At 40.2% G+C, this 24925-nt stretch overlaps 1 protein-coding gene across 1 annotated transcript; it reads left to right on the forward strand.

Moving 5' to 3' along the window:
* Window positions 1-380: 380 nt before the first annotated feature.
* On the forward strand, window positions 381-2615 carry LOC146514042 (uncharacterized; the record flags this gene model as incomplete). The annotated part of the gene is made up of 1 exon (XM_085164944.1): window positions 381-2615. A coding segment is annotated over one exon (675 nt), but the record flags the coding sequence as incomplete, so codon positions are not given.
* Between the last annotated feature and the right edge of the window lie 22310 nt (window positions 2616-24925).

Below are 24925 nucleotides of genomic sequence, written 5' to 3' on the forward strand. Positions count from 1 at the left end.
AACTACACACTCCAAACACGCTAAACGTCACAAATTGCTCACATCTCAAAACTCGTTTTTTCTTTTTTTCTCCTGTCTTTCTTTCTCTCTCTCGCCGTCACTCCTAAAACTTCCCCCTCTTCCTAAACAACCAAATGTCATTTTGCCATATCATTTTTGATTGGCCGACATGGTGCATTTTTCCACCAACACGAAAGGGCATTTTTTGTTTTGTTTTTGCTCATAAGCAGAGAGTGCTTGCTAGCGCTGTCCTTAGACAGTAAATGTGACGAAACTATTGAGGAGGCGTATATATTGTTTATCATGACTCTGGTTTTACGTGGCCTATTAACACAATTTAAAAACTGGTAAATATGGAGCTTGTTGCTTTATCATCTTAAAGTGGTCATGTGATTGGCTTACCATGGCTACTTTATTCTTCCTTAGTCTTAGGCTGTACACAAAGGGAGCTTTGTCACAAGTTTAACATTCACAGAGCTACAGTGAGTAGAATACTTGTGTCATGGTCCAACTTTCTGTACACTTTGCTTGGATCTGTCTCCATCTGGATGGCACCTGGCAGAGTGAGAGCAAACTGCCCCACGGATTTCAGTGGGACTTATAAAAATACCCAGGTCATTCTTGACTGTACTGAAATGAGGTGCCAAACACCCTCCTCCCTTCTGCTCCAGAGTGAGGTATTTTCAACTTACAAGTCGCACTGCACTTTCAAAGTGCTTATTGGCATGTCCCCCCATGGAGCAATGACATTTGCCTCAGCACTTTTTGAAGGCTCCATCAGTGAGAAGAAGATTTTCCATCACTCTGGCATCACCTCCCTCCTAACGCCTGAGATAGATATAATGGTGGACAAAGGATTTCTGGTAGATGAGCTAGTGCCCGGAAAGTCCATCGCCCAGCCTTTTTGTCCAACCAAGCTCAAATGTCAGACGTGGATCTCCTTAGAATTCAGTCCATTGCACGTTTTAGGGTCTACGTGGAGAGGCTCATCAGAAGGGTTAAAGAAAACAAACTTTTTGACACTGTCATCCCTCTCTCCATTTCTGGGGGTATGAACCAATTTTTTACTGTTGCATGTCTCCTCACAAATTATCAATACTGACCCCTGGTCAAAAAATGGGTGGTTGATTAAAAGCTTGAAATGTGTATAGTGTAGTGTATTTTGTAGTATGTGGGAGAAGTAGCCAGTGTTAGGAGAATACTTTACAATTGTATTTAGTTACTGAATACTGAATTTTTGCCTTTAAATGTATTTTGTAGCATATTCCATTACTTTGTCTAATCAGAGTACTGTATTCTGAATACTTTGAATATCTTTAGAATATTGTTATTACTCTAAATTCATGTATTTAGTTACCTCCCAACAATGGAAGTAGCAATTTTTTTTACTTAAGTAGAATTGATAAACAGCTAACACACCCCCTTTCCTGGTTAAAGTTCAATAATAAATCACTTGATGTTTTACTGTAACTCTGCAAATAAAACTGTCTTACTTTAACTGCATTGTCTATTGCTCTATTCTGCGCACTTCTTATTGACTGCAATAGATTTTCTAAAGATGCTAAATACTGTTTCCCTGGAATTCTGACAGAAAAACACACATAGATTTCAAATTATCAACTGTATTTGACATACTTTGAGATTTATAACAGTAAAGATATCAATTTTTTTTCAACAAAAAATCCCATGATTTGAACACAAACACTGCCAATATTAATACTAACACATAACTAGAACTAGTCTGTGTGAACTCTTCACCAAACCTACTTTTACCAACAGCTTTCTATTTTGATCAAAACAACAGGCAAATAATACAATGGCCCTTGCCCACCATGTAAGTTTATGACATTAAAGTCAGGAATGTCTCCATCAAACCCTCATCCCTCTGTATTCTTTGTATGAAAACATCTTTTTGAGTGGAGACTACAAAATCGCACCAACTCAAACCTGTAGTTAGCAGCTGGCCCTGAACTTGCCAATAACAGGGATGTGTTGGTTTAAGCTGCAATTCCCCACTGATGACCTTGAGGTAAGGTGCATCTACATAACTTCTAATGTTTGGACATTTCATTTCTACTAGGCCAAACTGAGGTTGCTCCAAGGGGTCAAAAATGATACCATCTGGTGATGCACCAATCCAGGGTTTGCTCACATGACAGATCTCTCTAAAACGAGATGCAGCGACTCACGGTCTCCGCACATTATACCAATCGGCACACTCACTCTGCTCTCGCGTAGCACATTCTATGCTCTGGGACTTTTCCAGGGTCACCTCCAGACTTTTCATGTGCAGCTGTTGCTTCCTGGAAAAGACAAACATGCACTCTGATGGTTTCAGTCTGTAGTCTTGCAGTGGCAATGATGGTGGAGGTGGAGCATTATGAAGAGTCTGCGCTTTCTCTTTGGCTGGTTGCTGATAAGAAAGTGGACTTCCTTGTTGCACCTTGCCAAACAGATCACAGGCCAGTCAGCATCAGAGAAAGTTTGGTACACTTCAGATACCGAGAGGTCAGGAAGGTTCCCATAAAGGGACATAAAAACAAACAAACACACACACACACACACACACACACACACACACACACACACACACACACACACACACACACACACACACATTTTAAATTTAAGGGGAAATCTACTACAATTACAGGCACAATGATAGCAATTTTTTTTTTTACAAATGAACATTATGACTAACAATTAGAGGTGTGAAATTCGAAAGACACCTCCTGAATGATATGTAACAAAAAAGATATTAATTTTAAATAGATTTTCAGTTTTCAGATTAGAATTCAGATAGAATGTGATGATGTCATAGTGCTACTGGGGGACAAGAGATCTATTTTCCTACTCATTACATGAAACAAGTCATTTTATTAGTTGCTAGGCCCTATAACTCACTATATTGCCACTAGAATCTAGAATCTGCCTTTTAACAATAATAAGTTGCAACCCCCCCCCCCCCCCCCCCATTCTTTATTAAATATTATTGCCCTAACGAATGTTGTGATGATTTCTGAAACCCCATCAGTAGCAAGCACTTACCCTCTGCGGTCTTTCTTGTTTTGGGTTTGGCTGAGAGCACAACCATCTTCTCAACAAGGCCAGGCTTTATCCCCTATTACAATATGGTAAAAATTAATTATAAAATATAAAGTTACATTAAAAATATTGCGATGATTGCACTCACCATAACTCTGGACTTATGCTACTGTTGTTCACCTTCAGTGCAGCTTAACATCGGGGGAACGACTTTCAACTGCAAATAGTGTGCAGATTGAAACAGAAGAGCAACACAATGGTTGCACAGAGTTTTTCCTGCCTTGCACGTGGAGGAGAAGTGCAGCAGTTGCACAGGCTGCGAATCTTTTAGGACCACCTACAAATAGGGATGGGTATCGTTTAGGTTTTATCCGATACCAGTACCAACCGGTACTTTTGAAACGGTGCCGGTGCTTAAACGGTGCTCAAACCGGTGCTTAAAGAATGGAGAACACAAAATTTGTCCAAAAAACTCTCATGTTTAGCTGTTTTTTTGTAAAAAGATAACAATGTTAGCCTTTTTTGCAGCTATAGGGGATTTATGGCATCACTCTTGGCTGGAAGCAGTGCTTAATCAATGGAAAAAACCCAAACTTTGTCCAAAAACCTCTCATGTTTAGCTGTTTTCCACTTTTTCTCTGGTCATTTTAGCCTTTTTGGCCAGGGTGAAGGGAATATCTGCCATGAAACAAGAAGACAGCCACATGTAACTACAAAGGTGTTTGCTAGTTCACCTTACATGTATTAATTTAGTAACGTGGTTAGCTTACACACGAACAACATTAAGCTACTCACGCAGAGAAAAACGGCTGCTGCTTCCATTATCATCCGTCATCATATCTGCTACACTGGCAGGGCTAGGGGCCAGGACTCTAATCTTCGGGTTTTTGGGGGATTTTGCTAACTCCGGGTCCGATAACAGGTAACCCACCCGCAGAAGATGTGCACGGTGTGAGGTCTCGCAGCAAGCTATCATATACGTTGCATTTCTCGGCTTTTAACAAAATGCTATACGTCGCCAGGTGTTTCATCAGATTCGAGGAGTTACCTCCTTTGCACAGTATCACCTTAAAGCACTTGTTGCAGGCTGCTGACTTTGCATCTTTTGCTGTGAAGTACAGCCAGACTTTGACCGCTTTGCCTTGGGCATTTTTAATCTGTAGCTCTGTTCTAAAAGAAGGTATGTACCTGGACCCGCCATCCTGGGAAAGGTAAAATGATTGGCTAGAATCCAAAGTATATCACAGCTCAGGAAAATAAAGCACCGAAATGTGCGCTGCTTTTCGGTCTGGTTACTACCGTTTATGTCAGAACCGGTGCCATAATGGCACTGGATACCGGTACCCATCCCTACCTACAAAGTACAATATTTCAATGTATTTAATGTCATCAATGAATATCCTTAGAAAGTATTATAAGGCCAGTCCAGCTATGCAGTCAGCTGGTGGGTAACTGGCATCTCCGTAAACGTTAGAGCACTTTTGCAAATATGTGATGCCTTGATAAATCGATCAGATATTAGAAGTTTACACAGCACCATTCTCGCATGAAAATATCTTAAAAGTTTATTTTGTGACCCAGAAAGAGTAATATTTCAAACTCCGCCACTCTGTGTTCCTCCGCCACTGCCTCATTTGAGTTTTGGACGAAGTGGATTCTGGGATATTGCATTTCGAGCTGATTGGAGACCAAAACAGTCAATCAGATTTTTTTGCATCCAAGTCTGTGATTGGCTGGTTTTGTGGCACAAATATAACGGTGTACAGAAAAAGTTGAATGCGCACGGGCAGAAATGTTGAGAGCGCAAGCAACACATTGCGAGCAAGCGCAAGTGCAAAAACTGAGCGAGAGGGGCTGCTATTGGGTGTGTGTGTGGATAATAGCAAACACTGAAATACATTTTTTGCACACAGCAATAAATTTCACTCAAATTTAGTTTTTCTTCACTCAAAATAAATTAAACACTTGCACCTGCAATTTGTTTTATGTGCGTTCAAAGATTTTTTATGTGCGCTCAGAATAGTGGCACAAAAATAACGCCATAGAACACAGCTTCAACCGTCTGTTTGTTGAAAAATAGTAACGTGACCGCACCGCATTTTCTTGTTAGTAACGGTAACGGCGTTGTAACGATAGAAATAGTAATTAGTTAGAGTACTTGATACTGAAAAAGGTAGGGGCGTTAGTAACTCCGTTACTTGTAACGCTGTTATTCCCATCACTGCATTTTGGTATGTAATGCTTCAAGGTCATAGGTCAAAGATCAGGGTTACACATTAGGAAACATCTTTTTGTTTCCACTGGATCTCCATCTCCAAACTTTAAAGTAATATATTAGTCGTTGGAGGACAAAAGTGCTTTCTTTGTTTAAGCTCTTTAAAGAACTATTCTTTCAATTTGACATTATATGACAGAACAACACAAAACGATTAATATACTACATTAGATTCCCATGTTAAAAATGCTGACATCAGCAAAAATGATCTATTAAAAACAGCTGATATCATCATGTTTCAATCAAAACATTATAAAACATTAACGTTTTAGTATAGCCCTCGTCCTTCGGGGGGAGTTGCATTCTGCTCCTGTTTTATGTGAGTTGGGAACCAAAAAGAAACAGACACACAGACATTAATCTTACTCCCATTCCAGCAGATCAAGCCATTTCATTCCACTGACAAGCACTTGATCAAATCTGATTGCTGACTTTTTCTAGTGTAGTTGTTTTATAAAAGTGCTTATAGGAATGTAGACGAGTATACTTTTTAAAAAAAATATTTGGCCTTTATAAACTACCACAGTGGATTTTAAATCAAACATTATTTAAAATAAATTTCCTTTTAATTTAATTCCTTTTAATACTTGGTTAAAGTCTAAGACCAATGGACATCACCAAATGCTGTGTTTCCTCCTTTTCAGATGCCAAGCCTTTACTGCAGCTAACCTTCAGTTGCTGCTTGTTTCATTCAGTTGTGTATTTAATAACCAAAAAGCATGCTCAGATGACTGACTTAGCCATTGAAGAATTTGCTGCCTTGAGATACTCTGGGTCAATATCCATTTACTTTGTGACGTTCTCTCTGTTCAGTTTTACTGCATGTGGCTGAATTCTAAATCTGAACAGGCTATTCCATTTTCAGAGCATCAAAAGTAATTAGACAACTGTCTGGCTTTCATTGCTAGGTGAGACCAGCTGCCTTGTTGTTTGATGACAAATTAAGCAGATAAGAGACTCAAGGGAGTTGAATCAAAGAGCAGAAGTTGTGTGTAGCTTTACAGTGGAAGTCCAAATATGAGGTCCAAACCATGAAGGAGATTTTCATCAATTCATTTCAGTCAATTTAATTTTACTTGTATAACAGCAAATCACAACAGCAGTCACATATATGCAAACTGAGAGACCCTGCAATAATACAGAGAAAGGCTCAAACCAAAATAAACCTGTCTCAGAGACAGAAAACTGGATTTATGTTTGATAGGGACAGGAAAGCTGAGGAAAGAGAGAAGAGAAGGCCCTGTAATGCTCTAAAAGTTAAAACTAGAATTCTAAAATGGAACCTAAATGAGATTGGTAGCCAGTGCAGCCACTTTAAAACAGGGGTCATATGAGTCAAAAGCATGGATTATCATCTCGAGTTCACTTGTTGACACGATGGATCTAAGTTTTGAAATGTTCCTTAAATGAAAAAAGTAGGTTCTTACTATCTGATTTAAATGTCCCTCCAAAGAAAAAGCTCTATCAACAATAACACCTAGATTTCTAAGGTTATGCTTCTGTGAGATGGATTCGTGAAGCGGCCGCAGCGATGCGGACCCTCTACCCGGTCGGACCCGGTCTGTTGTGGTGAAGAGAGAGCGGAGTGTAAAAGCGAAGCTCTTAATTTTCCAGTCAATCTACCTCCCTACCCTCACCTATGGTCACGAGCTGTGGGTAGTTACTGAAAGAACGAGATCGCGGATACAAACGGCAGAAATGGGCTTCCTCCGAAGGGTGGCTGGCCTCTCCCTTAGAGATAGTGTGAGACGTTCGGCCATTCAGGAGGGGCTCAGAATAGAGCCACTGCTCCTCCACATCAAAAGGAGCCAGTTGAGGTGGTTCGGGCACCTGACAAGGATGCCTCCTGAGTGCCTCCTGGGTGAGGTTTTCCGGGCACATACCACCTGGAGGAGGCCCTGGGGCAGACCCAGGACATGCTGGACATGCTTATATCTCTCGGCTGGCCTGGGAAGTCCTTGGTGTCCCCCCAGACAAGCTGGAGGAGGTAGCTGGGGAGAAGGAGGTCTGGGCTTCTCTGCTTGGGCTGCTGTCCCCGCGACCCGGCCCCGGATAAGCGGAAGAAAATGGATGGATGCTTCTGTGAAGAACCTAAATCACCCAGTCGCTGTTTAATATCAGGTATTCCACTGTCTGGTGCAATAATCAAAGTTTCTGTTTTGACTGGGTTTAGCTATAAGCAATTATTGTTCAACCATTGTTTAATGTTGGTTAAACAGTCAATCAGAGCAGAGAGCTTATGAACTTCAGAAGGCTTAAATGAATAGTATAGCTGAATATCGCCAGCAAAAAGATGATAAGATACTTCAGGAAACTGCTGTATTATCTGGCTTAAAGGAAGAATGTATATTAAAAACAGAATAGTTCCCAGCACGGAGCCCTGAGGAACTCCGCACAGCACCTCTGTAGATTCTGACATGATCTGGTTTACAGACACACTAAAACTCCTTTCAGATATGTAAGATGTAATATGAAAGCGCCAGACATCCCTACTAGGTCTCTGTCTGTTTACCAGGAATGCAATTTACGAAAACCAGATTGGAAACGGTTATAGATGTTGTGTTTTTCCAAGTATGCTGTAAGTTGGACAGCAACTGCCTTCTCGAAGAGTTTTGACATAAATGGGAGTTTGGAGATAGGTCTAAAATGTTAAAGTAGTGTTGGATCCAGGTTAGGTTTTTTGAGCCTTGGTTCCACAATAGCATGTTTTAAAAAGCTGGGGAACACCCCAGTCTGAAGAGAAACATTAAAAAGGTTCACAACCCAAGGACCAATGGTGTCAAAAGCATTGATGAAAAGCTTAGTGGGGATAATATCTGAGGGGCTTGAAGATGGCTTCATTTTGTCCAACAGGGCTGCTATTTCATCAATAGCATAAAGTTAAAAGTTGACCAGGAGTGCAAAGGGAGTGCCTCACTCAGAGAACAAGAAAGTTTGGGGGAGATTTTAGCATTGATTTCTTTGATCTTATCAACAAAAAATCTGAGTTTATTACTGTCTGTCTATCTAAATGTACCACGTCTGGGGATACAATAGCACTGATTTAGTCAAAAAGAATCTTGGGATTTCTCTTGTTTTTTGATATGAGTCTAGAAAAATATTCTGATCTAACATTCTTCACCGCATCATTAAAGGAGAGCATGAGATTTCGAAGATGGAGCCTCTGTACTTCAAGTTTGGTTTTCTTCCATATTCGTTCTGTTTTGTGGCATATTCTCCTTAAGTATAAGATAGAGTCATTTATCCAAGGGCATGTCTTTTCTTGTAAGGGAGAGCTTGTTTTAATAGGTGCTACTTGATCCAAAATGGATTTGCATTCTCTATTAAAGGACTGAATGAGATTATTTACATCATTTCCAGTAAAAAGTGGAGAACTGTCAAGCACAATGGAGAACCTCTCAGCAGTAATCTCAGTTATTATGCGTCTATGAGTTTTTAACTTCACAGGTGTTTGTTTAGAGCTAAAATTGAATTAAAAAAAGACACAATTATGATCACTCAAACGTACGTCCTAGACAAACATGTTGCCAATGTGGAGGCCCAAGGAAAAGGTCCAAGGTATGGCCTTTTAAATGGGTTGGATCAGAGACATGTTGGACAAAGTTAAAAGAATCAGATATAGATAAAAGTTCAGCTGCAGAGTTAGATGAGGCATCATCAATATGAATGTTAAAATCTCCAAGAATCAAAACTTTCTCCAGCTTGGTAATAGAAGTTAAGAAGTCCGTAAAACTCTTTAAGAACACAGTAGCAGGACCAGGAGGGCAATAGACTAAAACACAATAAAAGATGTTCGTAGAGCCCACCTTAATTGTTTGCGACTCAAAAGAAGAATAGTTTTCAGTTACCTCTGCATATGTAACCGTCCTTAAAGCAGTAAGTCCTCCACCACAGCGACCTAAACGGGGGACGCCCAAGTAGGAGCAGCCAGTAGGGCACAGTTCATTTAGATGAATAAACTCGCCATCCCTCTGCCATGTTTCAATGCGAAACAGAAAATCCAGTTTTTTTCCTGTGAAGAGCTCATTCAGAGAGAAGGATTTGTTTGTGATATACCGGGCGTTCAAGAGCAAAATCCGACTAAATGCTGGCAGCGCAGGTTTCACATCAGCTTGTCGAAGTGGAACTGACAGCACACACCTTGTCCGAAAGCATGGTCTCCGGCAGCGCCACGGAACCAGTGGGACCAACCACTGGTTTTGCGATGCAGGCTGCGAGGACAGAGCAGTGGGGAAGTAATTGACAAAATACAGAGCATCAGATGAGAAAGATCAAGGTTGTAGTGGCCGCGAATACGCGTTTCCAACCAAATCTGGAAGGGTAACTGGCAGCAGAAACCGGGGACGCCTCCAGACCAGTTGGGAAATCTCCAATCTGTAGGCTCGTCTGATGTGTACCTGGAAGCCGGCCCACCAGCCTCTTTTCCTCGATTTCTTCTTGGAATTGCCTAAGGCACGTTTTGTAGGTAGCAAGAAGTAATCTGGTGCGGTAGAAGAGCACACAAATGGTGGGGGGAAAGTTTTCCTATAACTGTCCCAATCGTCATAAAGACGTTCCATAAACTCTTTGATGTGGAGCAAGGAAGAACGGTCATAAATCACAACAGCATAGCTCCATATATTAAACATCAGGGCTGATATAATAGCATAAAACACAATACAACGCAGACAGATAGAAGTCAAGCCGAGCAAAAGTTCCATCTTCCTGTCACAGTCAGCACAGTCACCTAGGCCGGCCTCTGTCAGACGTGCAGCATATGGTCGCCTGCTTATTCCAGTGAGTTAAACCAGCACCCCAACAATTTGGTACATTCTTAACAAGAGGCTATACACTGGCCAGGTCAGCAACAGCCAAGTGTCCTGGAAGTCCCAGGCTTTTCTAAGCCCAAGTCAGCCAAGTGGAAGCTAAACTGGCTAGTCTTTTAGCATCAATTCATATGTAAATTAGGTTGTTACTTGAGAAGTGGGGGAGTGGGGGTGTGTGAATGATTGCGGATTTCTAACTACCAACTGCCTCTTTGTTAGTGTGTGGGGGTGGGGAGCTGCTAAAAGCTGTGGACTTCCTTTCCTGTTGAAGTCAATGAAATTGTCACCTTGCGGGGTTTACTAGGCTGCTGCTCAGCAAACCTGTGAAACCCACAGTATAACCCTAACCCTGCAGTATATTGCAAGTAAACCTGACAAGTTTGGGATCAAGTTTTGGGTGGCTAACTGCCAACTGCCTCTTTGTTAGTGTGTGGGGGTGGGGAGCTGCTAAAAGCTGTGGACTTCCTTTCCTGTTGAAGTCAATGAAATTGTCACCTTGCGGGGTTTACTAGGCTGCTGCTCAGCAAACCTGTGAAACCCACAGTATAACCCTAACCCTGCAGTATATTGCAAGTAAACCTGACAAGTTTGGGATCAAGTTTTGGGTGGCTAACTGCCAACTGCCTCTTTGTTAGTGTGTGGGGGTGGGGAGCTGCTAAAAGCTGTGGACTTCCTTTCCTGTTGAAGTCAATGAAATTGTCACCTTGCGGGGTTTACTAGGCTGCTGCTCAGCAAACCTGTGAAACCCACAGTATAACCCTAACCCTGCAGTATATTGCAAGTAAACCTGACAAGTTTGGGATCAAGTTTTGGGTGGCTAACTGCCAACTGCCTCTTTGTTAGTGTGTGGGGGTGGGGAGCTGCTAAAAGCTGTGGACTTCCTTTCCTGTTGAAGTCAATGAAATTGTCACCTTGCGGGGTTTACTAGGCTGCTGCTCAGCAAACCTGTGAAACCCACAGTATAACCCTAACCCTGCAGTATATTGCAAGTAAACCTGACAAGTTTGGGATCAAGTTTTGGGTGGCTAACTGCCAACTGCCTCTTTGTTAGTGTGTGGGGGTGGGGAGCTGCTAAAAGCTGTGGACTTCCTTTCCTGTTGAAGTCAATGAAATTGTCACCTTGCGGGGTTTACTAGGCTGCTGCTCAGCAAACCTGTGAAACCCACAGTATAACCCTAACCCTGCAGTATATTGCAAGTAAACCTGACAAGTTTGGGATCAAGTTTTGGGTGGCTAACTGCCAACTGCCTCTTTGTTAGTGTGTGGGGGTGGGGAGCTGCTAAAAGCTGTGAACTTCCTTTCCTGTTGAGGTCAATGAAATTGTCATCTTGCGGGGTTTACTAGGCTGCTGCTCAGCAAACCTGTGAAACCCACAGTATAACCCTAACCCTGCAGTATATTGCAAGTAAACCTGACAAGTTTGGGATCAAGTTTTGGGTGGCTAACTGCCAACTGCCTCTTTGTTAGTGTGTGGGGGTGGGGAGCTGCTAAAAGCTGTGAACTTCCTTTCCTGTTGAGGTCAATGAAATTGTCATCTTGCGGGGTTTACTAGGCTGCTGCTCAGCAAACATGTGAAACCCACAGTATAACCCTAACCCTGCAGTATATAGCAAGTAAACCTGACAAGTTTCGGATCAAGTTTTGGGTGGCTTGCGACCTAAAATCAAAGTACATTTGCAATGTCTTCCAATATCTTGGCAAGGGAAGTACATTTGCAAGAGAGTTGGCTCACTCTCATATGGCTGGGAAGAAGGCAAGAAAAGAACAGTTGCTTTGGACACAACCCTCCACACCTTTTTTGTTTGTTGTTTTTTTGTACTGTTTTTATCAATAAATCTCAGCAACAAAGGAAATACACCCATGTGTGTTGATTTCTCCCTAAGATGGCAAACAGAAACACAAGTTTCCTTGTGGGTTAGGGTTAGGCCACACCTAGACGGGTTAGGGTTAGGCCACACCTAACCTAGTGGCTCAGCACCACCTTATTTACATAACAAAAGCAGCAGTTCACAGTTCAGTCCAGGATATTAGCTAAAAGCTTACCAGCCATTTGGCTGGTTGGCGGGTTTTAAACGTAGAAAAGCCAAATGGCTGCTCTCTGGGAGTTCCTGTGTTAAACACCACAGAAGACCGAATCACCAAATCAAGTCAAGAACAACTATTAGGGGTTAAGCATATCATTGTCAGAGTGTACTATCCATTCAAGAGATGCTTTCATGAATAGAAAATGCAAAGGGTTTAGAGCAATCTCACGTCTTAAACAATTGAGCAGGAATCAGAAACAGGAATCACATCTACAGATCCGAAAGTTTTATTCGCAGCCAAGGTTAATCACACAAGATTCAGCAGGGCAATCCAGAAGGAGGGAAGGCGAGGTAGTGAGGAGGTGAACACGCTCAACACAGGAATGCTCTCACTCTCACCACCCACCAGGGACGGAACACCGGGAAAGACCTGTGTGCAGGGAAACGCACAATTACAGCTAGAAGTCGCAGGGAACAAGGTCAGATAACGCTGTGCTGAGCCGGGGTTTTACTAACGAGGGAGGACAACAATCCAGCAAAGAATGACTGTCAGCCACCGCTGAAGAAGGAGATGGTGATTGATCATTAGGGCACAGGTGGGTGATGATCCACAGGTGAGCAGAGTGGGCACCCGTAACGTAAAAAAATCCCTCAATATAACAAAGCACCACGAAAGTAGCCCATAAAGTAACCACAAAATTAAACCAACAACAGTTTAAAAACACTATTCAACAGCATTAACTAAGTTTACTTAATAAATGTTCCATTTACAGCTTCCTCACAACACTACAGCATATCAGGCAGAGTGGGATAAGCGGAGAGTTAAAAAAAAGTGCGTTTTGATGGCCTTTAGCATTTGATGACCTTCTAAAATCTCTGCAGTGTGGAAAGAAAACAACCAACAGGTCCATTAAAACGAGTGCTTTATTACAGGCAGTTGGAAAGGTTAAATGAATGGAGCGTGAGTGTGCGGTGTTAGTGCCAATTAAGCTTTGGATCAACATCAGTCAGTCCCCTGGTGGATAACATACAGCCAAGGAGTCAGATAAGATTTGGCTGGGCTTTCAAACTGATAAGAAGCAGAAAAAAGACCATCGGAGCACAGAACAGCACAGTATGGACACGCAGCAATTTCCTGCTGCTCCGATCAGCACAGAAGATGTTACAACATTAAAGAAGTGAGGCTCAGAATGCACAAAGCTGTTGAAATGAAGAACTGTGCTGAGACAAGAAAAGCCTCTGAGTTTCAAAGGAAGTGTAGGTTTTGTTGTGTAGGTTTTTATTCCTACATTTTGAAAAATGTCATTCATTACGTGGAAAAGTTTATACTAAAATATTTATCAGTTCCCTCCATCTACACTTATTCATGGGAAAGTGGCTATTTTTCTGCATGTATGGGCTTCAAAGTTCTGCACATTTTCTATAATTTGATGTGTTGTTGCTTCAGAAAACTGTGACACTGATCGCAGTCATCGCTAAGCCGAGTTTCGGGAAGGGTGATCCCAAGTGCAATATTGTGCAGTGGGTGCCAAGTATTTCCACTAAATGGTGTTGGCGGATTTGATGTTACCCAGTATTGCCTTAAGGGGTTTTGTTGAAATGGAAACACTCAGAATTCAAAGCAAAACATACAATTGTATTTAATTGCCCAACATGGCTTAATCGGCCACAGAATTAGCTGAAAGTTAAAAGAGACCCGTCACATTTTTCCTTATTTTCTGCTTATTATATTAAATGTAATGTAATAATATGTGGATGAATTTGAGAAGCTGTCAATTCCAGTAGTGAACATCAGCCGTCAGTAACCTTTCCCAAAGCTTACAAATCAGAAATGCCCTAAAACCTAGAACTTTTTAAATTTGCTTTAGATTATTCGAACATAATAGTGCAGTCTTGAAGTATAAACCTGAAAGCAGACATGTTTCCTTTGGATAGACAGTGTGAACTTAGTTATATGCATCCATCCACTCCCACTTATCCTTGTCAGGGTCACGGGGGGCTGGAGTCTGTCCCAGCTGTCTTACGGCTAGAGGCAGGGTACACCATGGACAGGTCACCAGATACACAGGTCAACACATAGACAACCATTCATGCTCATATTCACACCTATGGGCAATTTAGAATCACCAATCACCCTAAACCCACTAACTGCATGTCTTTGTACTGTGCGAGGAAGCTGTAGTGCTGTGGGGAGAACATGCAAACTTCAAACAGAAATTCCTGCTGGTGGAATTCAACTCAGGACCTTCTTGCTGTGATGTAACAGTGCTAATCACCATGCCACCTTGCTACACTAAATTATTCAATATAATTTTTTAAAACATTTAAAAAATATATTTTTATAAATATATCCATTTATTTTTATTATATTTAATTATATTGCAATTATTCAATATGATTAAAAACTATATTCAGTAATAAACATCTGCTTTAGATAGTTTTTCAGCCTTTACTTCTTCTTTTGTTTCCCACTTGTTCAGTTTCCTCAGATATTTTTAGGGACACCCTGAGATATCTTGCAACTGAAAAAATATGCCCAATTTTTTAGCTAAGAGTTCTTTTGGGAATCACCTTGTTGGTGCAAAATTACTATTGTATGTTTGTCAAACATGGAAAAAAATGCTATGTGTAACAAAGTGTTTAAAGATACGATTTAAAATTAGAAGTTGTCCGTTTTGTGTAGACACAATGCTGATTCGTCCCATGAGTTAGGTGCCTTTTTATGCTCAAATGATTCACAGGTCAGTGTTAAGTGACTAAACAAACAAAAAAAGAAGATTCCTCTGAAAATGGTCAGGTGCAAAGATTTGACTGAAAATGAGTGAAAAAGCAGCCAATGTCGAAACAAATACTTGATAGATTTCCAGGAACTATTGCTCAAGTCTGTCTCCTTGGAAGACAAAGAAACGAGGGGTGGCTTCAGACTTTGGCTTCCCTGGGACAAAGGAGAGAATAAATAACAAAAGAAAATTGAACAAGCAACAAAAGGCCTGCATGGAACCTGACCTGCAATTTGCGGCATCCAAATTCTGCAAAACATTATTATAAGTGATTTCTTGTAATAATCCCAGCTGACTAATCCGTCACCCCTTGCATCAGTCCACAACCTTTCGTTTGGTGAATGTTTCTGAACATGCTTACATTTAATTGTAAAACACTGCATAATCCTCCATTAAATCACACGAAGTCCTTATTAATAAAACATGTCTGAGTCTTCTACACTTGTAGTTGCGGTAAGCACTTCGGCAATGTAAGCATTTAACAGGAAAAACTGGATTTCTTACAGATACCGTAAGTGTGTGGTTTGGAAATGACACACACATGCACACACACATCCCCCATGCAGGACACAGTAGTTTCCTTTGCTTCTGCAGGAGTTTATGTGTTGTGACTCCACAGCTCCACTCTCTGGTTGTACTTTAATGACACAGCGCAGAATGCCACAGAAGTTCAGACTCGTTTTGTACTTTAGCCTCCTCTGAGTTGTCCCTGCAGGAAAAAAGCTGACACACATTTGGCTCGTGATAAAAATCTGAAAAGACCTCACAGACTGTGCTCAGGTGCATTCTGAAACTCACGGTCACTGCCAAAACCTCCACTTTGTTTGCTGATTTCAGGTAATGACAAGTTTACATGGTTTAAGGAGGAAGTGCGTTTCATAATGACTGAGGTTTTTTGAGGTCAACTCAGTAACGGAATGTTGACTCACAGAGATAAAGCTTCGAGATAGCAAACTGTGCTTTCGTAAGCCACCGTGAAATGTTTTCCTGTGACAGGACAGCAGGAAGCTCTTTTACCTGTGAAGGTTTAGTCATACCGTGTTCACAGAAGGTTAATGACGGCTTGCACTTTGTGAGGTTGAAGGGGTAATAATATATCCTTAGTGTGCAGTTCATTCATGGGTCAGCTCAGGGTCCAGGTGTTTGTAGTGAGATGGTGTTTGTGTCAGCTGATGTCTTTTAGTAACTATGAAATTATGGTTAGTGGTGTCAAACTGGCTGGTCAGACAGGCTGGTTTGAGTATTTCAGGAAGCGTTGATTTTCTGGAATTTTCCCACGCAACCAGCTCTGGGTTTTACAGACATTTGTCTGAAAAAGAGAAAATTAGGGGGAAAATGTTTTGTTGATGCCAGAAGTCAGAGGAGGTTGACCAGACTGCTTGAGGCTGATAGGAAAGCAACAGTAACTCAAACAACCACACGTTTCAACCAAAGTATGCAGAAACATAATAAATTTAATTTAACATGACCAACCCACTCATAAATAGGCCCTCTCCCTTGGGTCTTGGCCTAGTCCAGTCATGTCCGGAGGCGACTCAGAGTCCTACAACACCGGTAATAACTCCCACACGAGTATTCACTAGCTGGGCCCATGTCCTCATTTTAGGACAGCATTTTAGCAGGTAAAGGTGAATGGCTTGGACATGAGTTGAGCTGCGGTGTGGGGAAGGCCTCAAACGGGACTGGCGGCGGCTCCCGGGCCTGGCAGATCGCTGTGTACTAAATAGAAGTGAAGAGGTTAAAGAAGTGAAAAGGGGAGGGAGGTTGGGGCACGTAAACGAGAATGAAGAGCTTGTATAACCTATATAGATGAGAACTGGAAGGAGCGTGTTTGGAGGCGTGGTCCCACTCCTGAAATTCCAATACTTAATCTCCAAAAATAGACATTATGCTTGACCTGGGAGAGCTGCCCTCTAGGTAAAGTCAATGGCTCATATGGCTCTCCATCATATCAGTGCTGCTGACTTGGGGTATATTGGTTATTCCATATAAGTTTGGGGTTAATAATAAAAATCATTATTATTATTATCAGTATTATTAGTAGTAGTAGTTTTACCCTCCTGATTCTATTGATCCTGGACATATCTCTCTAAGTATCCTAATTTATGTGATGTCTTGCTCTATGTTGAATTTTTAAAAATAAAAATTTCAAAAGGAGGAAAACAAAAAACAACCAATGTATGCAGAAAAGCCTCTGTCAATGCACAACATGTCAGTTCATAAGGATTCAGTAAAACTGTGAAATTAGACAACTGGAAAAATGTTGATGGCTTGATGTGTCTCAATTTCTGCTGTGACATTCAAGTGGTAGAATTTCATGTGAAAAACACAAAAGCGTGGCTCCACCCTACCTTAAATCAATGGTTCAAACTGCTGCTGCTGAAGGTGATGGTATAATGGTGTGGGAAATATTTTCTTAGCACAGTTTACGGGTATCAACTAAGCAAATATATACCATACATGGGTACTGTTGCTGACCATATCCCTCCATGTATGACCATAGTATACAGATCCCCTAATGGCTGTTTTCAGCAGGATCAAGCACCATGTGACAAAGCTTAAATCATCAAAAACTGGTTTCTTGAGCATGACACTGTGTTCATGTACTTAATCTGCAACAATTGTGTGCTGCTTTCATGCATGTGTTCTGTAAACCTGTCTTTAAATGATCAGCTTTCTATATTATAGGCTATGATTAATTAAAAAACAATAAACAAAAAATGGGATGAAGCTGCTATCACCACTGCTATGAACCAGAAATATAATGTAATTAAATTAAGTACTCAAGTACCTAAATCTGGCTCTACCTCAACCTTTCATGACACTAATGTGCAAATTAAACATGAATTATGCTTCCATATTTTGAAAACTTGATAACTAAAAACTAAACACTAAAGTTTCTTGTCTTCTCCCACCACAAGAATGCACACAAATACCTGACGTATGATATTAATTTATTTTAATCATTTGTGTGCTAAAGAGAATATCCACTCTCCCTGAGCCTGGTTCTACCTTTTCTTCCTGTCAAAAGGGAGTTTTCCCTTCGCACTGTCCTCATAGCGGTTTGTCTGATTGGGATTGTCTCTATATTGCTGTAGGATCTTTGCTTTTGTAATATAAAGCACTTTGGGGTGACTGTTGTTTTGATTTGATGCTTTATAATTAAAACTGAACTGAATTGAATTAGGGTGACATCTATAGCCCGTGTTCCTGTAAAACAAGCACCACTCAGATAACCAGTGTTGCTCAGTTACCTATTTACATTAAATTAAGAAACTAAATATTAATGGCCATCTTTTCAAAAAAGGAAAAGAAACAGGACAAAAGTTCTCCAGTGTATCATGAACTGAATTTCCTGCTTTTGTTCAGGTGTATCGCCACAAGAGGGAGCCATCAATCAAGTTTTGACAAACTTCCTACACTTGTCTACAGGATAATGAACAGCTACGATCTCCTTTCTTCCCTGACAGGGGTTCACTTTGTAAAGTGGTGAGAAGCTGTTGACCTAGCAGTGGCTGGATTTGCTAGTGGTCATAGAGTAGCACTTCTGCCCTGGGCCCGGATGTTAATGACCAAGTGGAAAATATTGAATTAAACTAACTTGAACGAATACAACTCAGGATCAATCTTTATATTTTTGATATAGATTAAATAAAACTGTCAGGTGTGGTGTGTGAACTTTCAGCTTCTGAAGTGGGGCATGTCTTCTAGAGAAATAGTTCATTAATCATCTCCAAAAGTTGACTCTGTTCATCTGGACGTAGCGTTTTGTCACTCATCATCTTATGAACAGTACATTGCATAAACTTTAGTCTCTCTGTGAATGGTACTCATTGTCATTGATCAGTGGGCTTTGATCAGTGGGTTTTGATCAATGGACATGAGAATTTGCATAATTAAGATTAAGGAACCGACCTCCCAGCCCATTGTTCCTTCAGTGGGCTGGTTTCAGTCATTATGCACATGTACTGTTTATAAGATTGGGGAAACCTGCAGTCAGCTGAGACTAAAGAAGTCACTTGGATGAGTGACAAAACGCTACGTCCAGATGAACAGAATCAACTTTTGGAGATTTACTTACCTGGATGATTGAGCATGCATCAAGAAGTTCATTAATCAGCAAAGTCATGTGACTGATCCTCTGCCAAATATGAATTTCTGTACATGTGATAATAAATAGTAGTAGTGGCTGATGCTGTTATAAATCTGCATCCAGGACTACAGGATGAACTCTTCTAGATGTCAAGAATAAAGTCTAAATATTAATAATTTGCCCCAGATCTAATCAACTACCATTCCCATAAGTCGTTAAAGCCTTTGAAAATAACATCATGTCACTGACTGGAAGTGCAACGTTAGCATTGCATTCAGCTGCTTGCGTCCTCTGGGTGTCATTCAAGCAGCAGATCTGCCTGTAAGGACTTTGGTTACTTCACACTGCATGCCACACACACATTATGAACACTGAGAGAGAAACGAAAAGATCCAGTATTAAACTTTCCACATCTGCGTGTATGCAGGAGTCTGCTTGACTCATTTGCGGGACTTGGTGGTAACTAAATGGATATATGAAGATCAATCATAAACAGAAAAGGATGACGACAATGAGGCATGAAGAAGCTACAAAAGGCAGAGGGAGTTCAGTCCTTGCTGTTTTACCAGCAAATGGGTTGGGACACGAGTACCAGATTAAGGTTACCAGCTAAGGGAAATTTGTGTGTTATAGAGATGCAGTCCAAGGTGCATCAGTGACAATTGCTAACGGGTATGAGACCAGTGATCTATCTAGCTTAATATAATTTTTTTCAAACATTAATTTAGAGTTAAATGCATTAAATACATTTTTTTTGTTCAAGTGTTGAGCACAACACATGTTGCTGCATTCAATACTGGCTAGCCACTGACATTCAATACTGTTGCTGTGTTATGTGACTGTAAGCACATGCAAAATAATGAGTATCGATGGCTATAGGATGGAATGGTGCATGATATCTGGTCTGATAAAACACTTGGTCAGCTCTATGTATGAAATAAAGGATAATTATCACTTTTAAGGTCTAATGACTAACAAAATCTGACATTTAGTTAGATTTTGGTTGAAATGCAAATAAGAAAATGTTGCAATTATCAGGCGGAAATCTAACCTATTTCTATTCTGTGATAAATGCACAGAATAGAATATATAAGTACCTATAAGATCCTCTTGTATCTGAGGTATTTCAGCTCAGGCAGTACAGCAGTGTTATCTAGAGCAGACGCAACAGGGTTCGGTGGGTTCATGCAGACACACCCACACAGACACACACAAATCACGGTTGCTGGCTTGCCTTTGTGAGGCATGTCCATAAAAACAGGTCAGACTGACTATTTTATGATTGGCATTTTCTAAATTCCTGCATAGTGCTGAACATGATCGCATTTGACAATCAGGGAGATGGAAATCAGAGCTCTTGTATAGTGCATATTGCATGTATGCTTTAGAGTCATTGCACTCATGTAAACTTCATTGATTGAAACTCTCATTCATCACGCAGCTGCCTTGTTCAATTGCATGTATACACACACGCGCGCGCACACACAAACACACACACACACACAGAGGTCTCTGTGATACACTGGTGTTGTCAGCTCAGCAGGGTGTAGACTAGCCCAGAGAAATGCCACAGACACACCAGGCATGGCGTGAGGGACTCCTCAGTGATGGAGTGTGGTCTGTGCACCTGTTTGTTCCCGTTTACTGGAAGACCTATTTTCATTATTAATGCAGTATGGGTATGCGCTTTTTCCCTTTATAAATATATGCTAACTGCTTCCCTTAAACATAGTGGTGTATAATTGAACACATACAGTAACCGAGGCTCTAGTTACTTTAAAGCAAGTCCTGCATTCATTTATCAAACAAGATATAATTGATTTTTGCATGAATTTGCAATGGGATTTAACATTTGTAGTTCCAACACTTCTCCATAAACAAGCATTGCATTCTGACCTTTCTCAAGGTGAACAGTTTTGTTCTTGACAAACACACAACGCCTGCTGGCTACATCACCACAGGAGCCTTGGCAACATGACTTAGGGGGATGCACAAATGATGTGTGCCCATTTGCAACTGTTTACTGTGCAAATGTTGTGCAGTGATTTCAGAGGACTTGTAAATAACTTAAACTAATAATGAGAATCAATATTAATATTAATGTTCTAATAAAACCTCCCATCCACATATGTGCCATTGTGGGCATTTTCGTGCCAACTCTGCACAGGAGGAGCCAGCGAGTGCAGCCACTGAAAAGATGTTTTACCCACACACACACTCTCTATTAATGTCTTAATTGTGGCCCCAGATGGCGGAGGACAGATGGCAGTCCCTATGCCAAGAAATCTTGAAAATTAAAAACCTCTTGAAGAGTAAAGTATTTTCAATATATATATCTAATTTAATTTGTTTCTTACTTAAACTAAGTCTACATATTTAACTGGAGTTACCGCAAGCGCTACAAAAATATTAATGAAGGTTCTGTTTTACTCAGGTAAAGCATAATGAAGCAGAGGTTACCTTTTTTTTTTTAATCAAAAAGAGTGATGTAACATAAACTAGCTAAAACGACTGGATTATGGATTTTTCTGTGCAGCTCTCAATAAAAAAAATTCCCTCCCTAAATCTCACACTGTCATCAAAATTTTAAGACACCCTGCTCAGAAGGGGTTAACAGCTTTGTAAGCTAACAAAGTAGAGAACAGGGCCGTGCAGAGAGGTTTAAAGGGGCGGGTGCTCAAAGTTAAAAATGGGCACATTGAACCAGGCTGAATAACAACAACACACATTCATCAAGAATCTAATATGGGCAACAAGGCAAAGCAAACGTAGCCGATGTTTTACCTGATGGGTACAATGTTGCTGTAGAGGGGTTGCTGTGGATAGTGCTGCTGATAGTGCTGGAGGGCAGGGCTGTGTTGATCTGTAGACATTAAAAAGTCCATAGGAGAGATGGTAGCTGATTAAACAAGTGTCATGAGATAATAACAAACTGCAAAGATTGGTGACAGCGCTTGGAACCACAAGGCAACAAAAAACTGTGAGAAATAATTTAGGCTCTGCCTGTGAATCACTCTTTGCTTCTCTTCTTCCTTCCATCCCATCATTTCATATATCACTCTCCACTTGCTGTCTATCTGAGAACAAGGCACAACTTGCTATTGCAATAAACTATAATTTAATTATCCAAACCTAACAACTCTTGCACTTAATCTATAATAAAATTATGACAGAAAAATGTTATAGCCCTGCCTTTAGTAGCCTCACACAGCTCCTACTGTTTCCTCCTCATGTCCTTACCAGCCATGTCTGGACAATGTTATATCATGAGTAATATTTTTTTTAAATCCATCTAAATAAAACACACACATGCACACACACACAGTGACATTTTAGACCTTCTTCAGAATACTGTATATACTATGGGCATCACTGTGCTGATCCAGAATCCTTACATTATTATTTATTACTAGAGCTACAATAATAAAGCAATGAGGAGGGAGAAGTAATAAATATGAAATAATGTATTTATGATGATTCCATTTGTTTCACTATCCACTCTGTGCAGGGGAAAGCTTATTACATTTTTAAACTGTAGAGATACAATCATTTTACTGCTGTAAAATCAAAATTTTGTCTTATTTAAAATATAAATCTAATATAATCTGCTTCTTAATGTATGTTCTTTCAAATACAGCGTGTGTTTTTTAATATATTATAATTATAATAATGCATAATTATGTGGACATGCATATTAGATCGTTTTTTAGTGAAATATAATCCCTCCAGAAAGGCAGGAAAAGCCCGGAAACTTACTTTAAAACTAAATATGTTCTAAATACTTTAAAACTAAATATGTTCCCTAAAACGGTGACAGAGCTACAGACCCATGACAGCCTTACACAGGTAGCCAGCAGCTATGACCAGCGCTACTTGTGCAGTTAATAAAAGGACAGGTAATGTTTGTCACGCTGTTGCACACACAGCACGCTCATTTGTTTCAACATACCAACGTGTCCGTAATAAGCTAATACTCCTGTGTGCTATACACTACAGTGTACGCTGTACACCTACTTACTGGTTTTGTTGCATCAGTCTGTGTCTCTGAGTTAACTTGTTTCTCCTACAGCTCCGGACCGCAAAAAATGCGCGTGCTCTTTGTGAGCTCGTTCCCGGCTCGTAACCAGCGCGTTCTGCCGTCAAGGGCGATCATTGGTTAAATGTGATCATGTGACTGATGCAAGCCAGATCCTTTTATTTAGCAAAACTGTGATTAATAGTTAAATATTATTGTTGAGGGGCACAGACAGGACTCCGCACGCACACACACATTAAAAAAAATAAATACTTTTTTTTTTTTTTTTAAAAGTTGCCTCAACAAAAGGGCACTTTGGGCACCCATCAGGAAAGGGCGGGTGCTCAAGCCCCTCTAGCCCCCCCCTCTGCACGTGCCTGGTAGAGAACATAGTAAACACTATAATGAAAACAAAACTAAATCATAATTATAATCGTACCGGCCTGGCTGTATTGTTGTCAAACTGTAATATTGATAAATGTAACCAGACTATATCACTTCATAGACAGAGAAACTGACAAAGAACAGGTGCCAAATAAAGGACACAACGATTTTAACTGAGTAATTAATTTTTAAAATCATTGATTACATTTAGCCATATTTTCTCTGTGTTTCAAGCACCAAATATAGGGCTATTACAGTGTTTTAACAGTGAAGAATGCTTTGCAAGATTTAATGGTGACTTTTTTCAGTCTATTTGCTTTGTATTTGAATATGAACAATCTGAACTTTGAATTTAATTCAGCACGAACAGATTTTGCTTCCTATTCATTTTTTATGGAACAGAGCTAGAAATATTTGCTTCTGGCACACATTTTTTTCAATGTGTATTTTTAAGTTGTTGCTTTTTTAAACATATACCCAATTTAGTCTGTTAGTGTGTCTTATTAGACTACTGCTTTTGCCATTTACTAGGCCAAAAAGAAACAGGCAAATGGCATGACCTCAGCTGATAACCTTCCATTTACTGTGTTTCATTAAGGTCAGCTAAGTCATTCAGCACATCAGAATGAAATTAATACAGTACGTCTCTATTGCTGGTAGGAGAGTGAGATATAAGAACTTTTCTGGCAGGAACCACTGGCCATAGAATAGAAGTATAAATGCAGCTTGATTTTCTAAAATCCATTCAGAGTAGTTCTAGGCTTTCAGTGTTACCTGGATCCATAGTAAAGTGAAACTGTGCATCATCAGCATAGAAAATAGTTACTAAATATGTGGCCCAGTAATATATTTAAACTGAAAATAAAGAGAAAGAAAAATGGACTTTTGGTTGACATAAAAGCTGACAGGGTGAGAGGGAAAAATGTTCATTAATAGAATTAAGTGATCAAACTGTATCAAATGCAAAGTAGAAGAAAAAATATATGAAGCACTCCTAGAGCGCAAACCTCTGCCAAGACGGCTCATTCACTTGGCAGTATTTACTTTCAAGGGAAAAATACTGTATTTTGTATATATTCATGTTGTTTTCTGTGTTCTTTTTAAACAAATTTTAGAAGAGTGTTCACCTCTTTGTTGTGATCACTATTGTGGTTGTTACTCAAAAACGAATTATTATACATATTACACAGAAGACTTTTCTTTAAAGTTATGTAGTGCGTTACTTAATTACTTGAAAGATAAGGTCATTCCTCCCTCATTACATTACTTTCATGTTACTCTATAAAATAGCTGAAACACACTGTCTCATAATTACCATTTAACAATGTAAACCTGGGGCTACAGTCCCACGGACCAACACCAATCCCTATCCAAATGAGAACACACATATGATCTTTTTCGTAGTATTTATGTACGACCAGAAAGCTGAAAGTGCAAAGCAAGAATGAAAATCAGCACAAAGAGAGTTTAAAGTGATCGCCACAGTGATTCTGCTTTAGAAACA

This window comes from Neolamprologus multifasciatus, chromosome 7 (assembly GCF_963576455.1).
Source record: "Neolamprologus multifasciatus chromosome 7, fNeoMul1.2, whole genome shotgun sequence".
NCBI classification, from domain to species: domain Eukaryota; kingdom Metazoa; phylum Chordata; class Actinopteri; order Cichliformes; family Cichlidae; genus Neolamprologus; species Neolamprologus multifasciatus.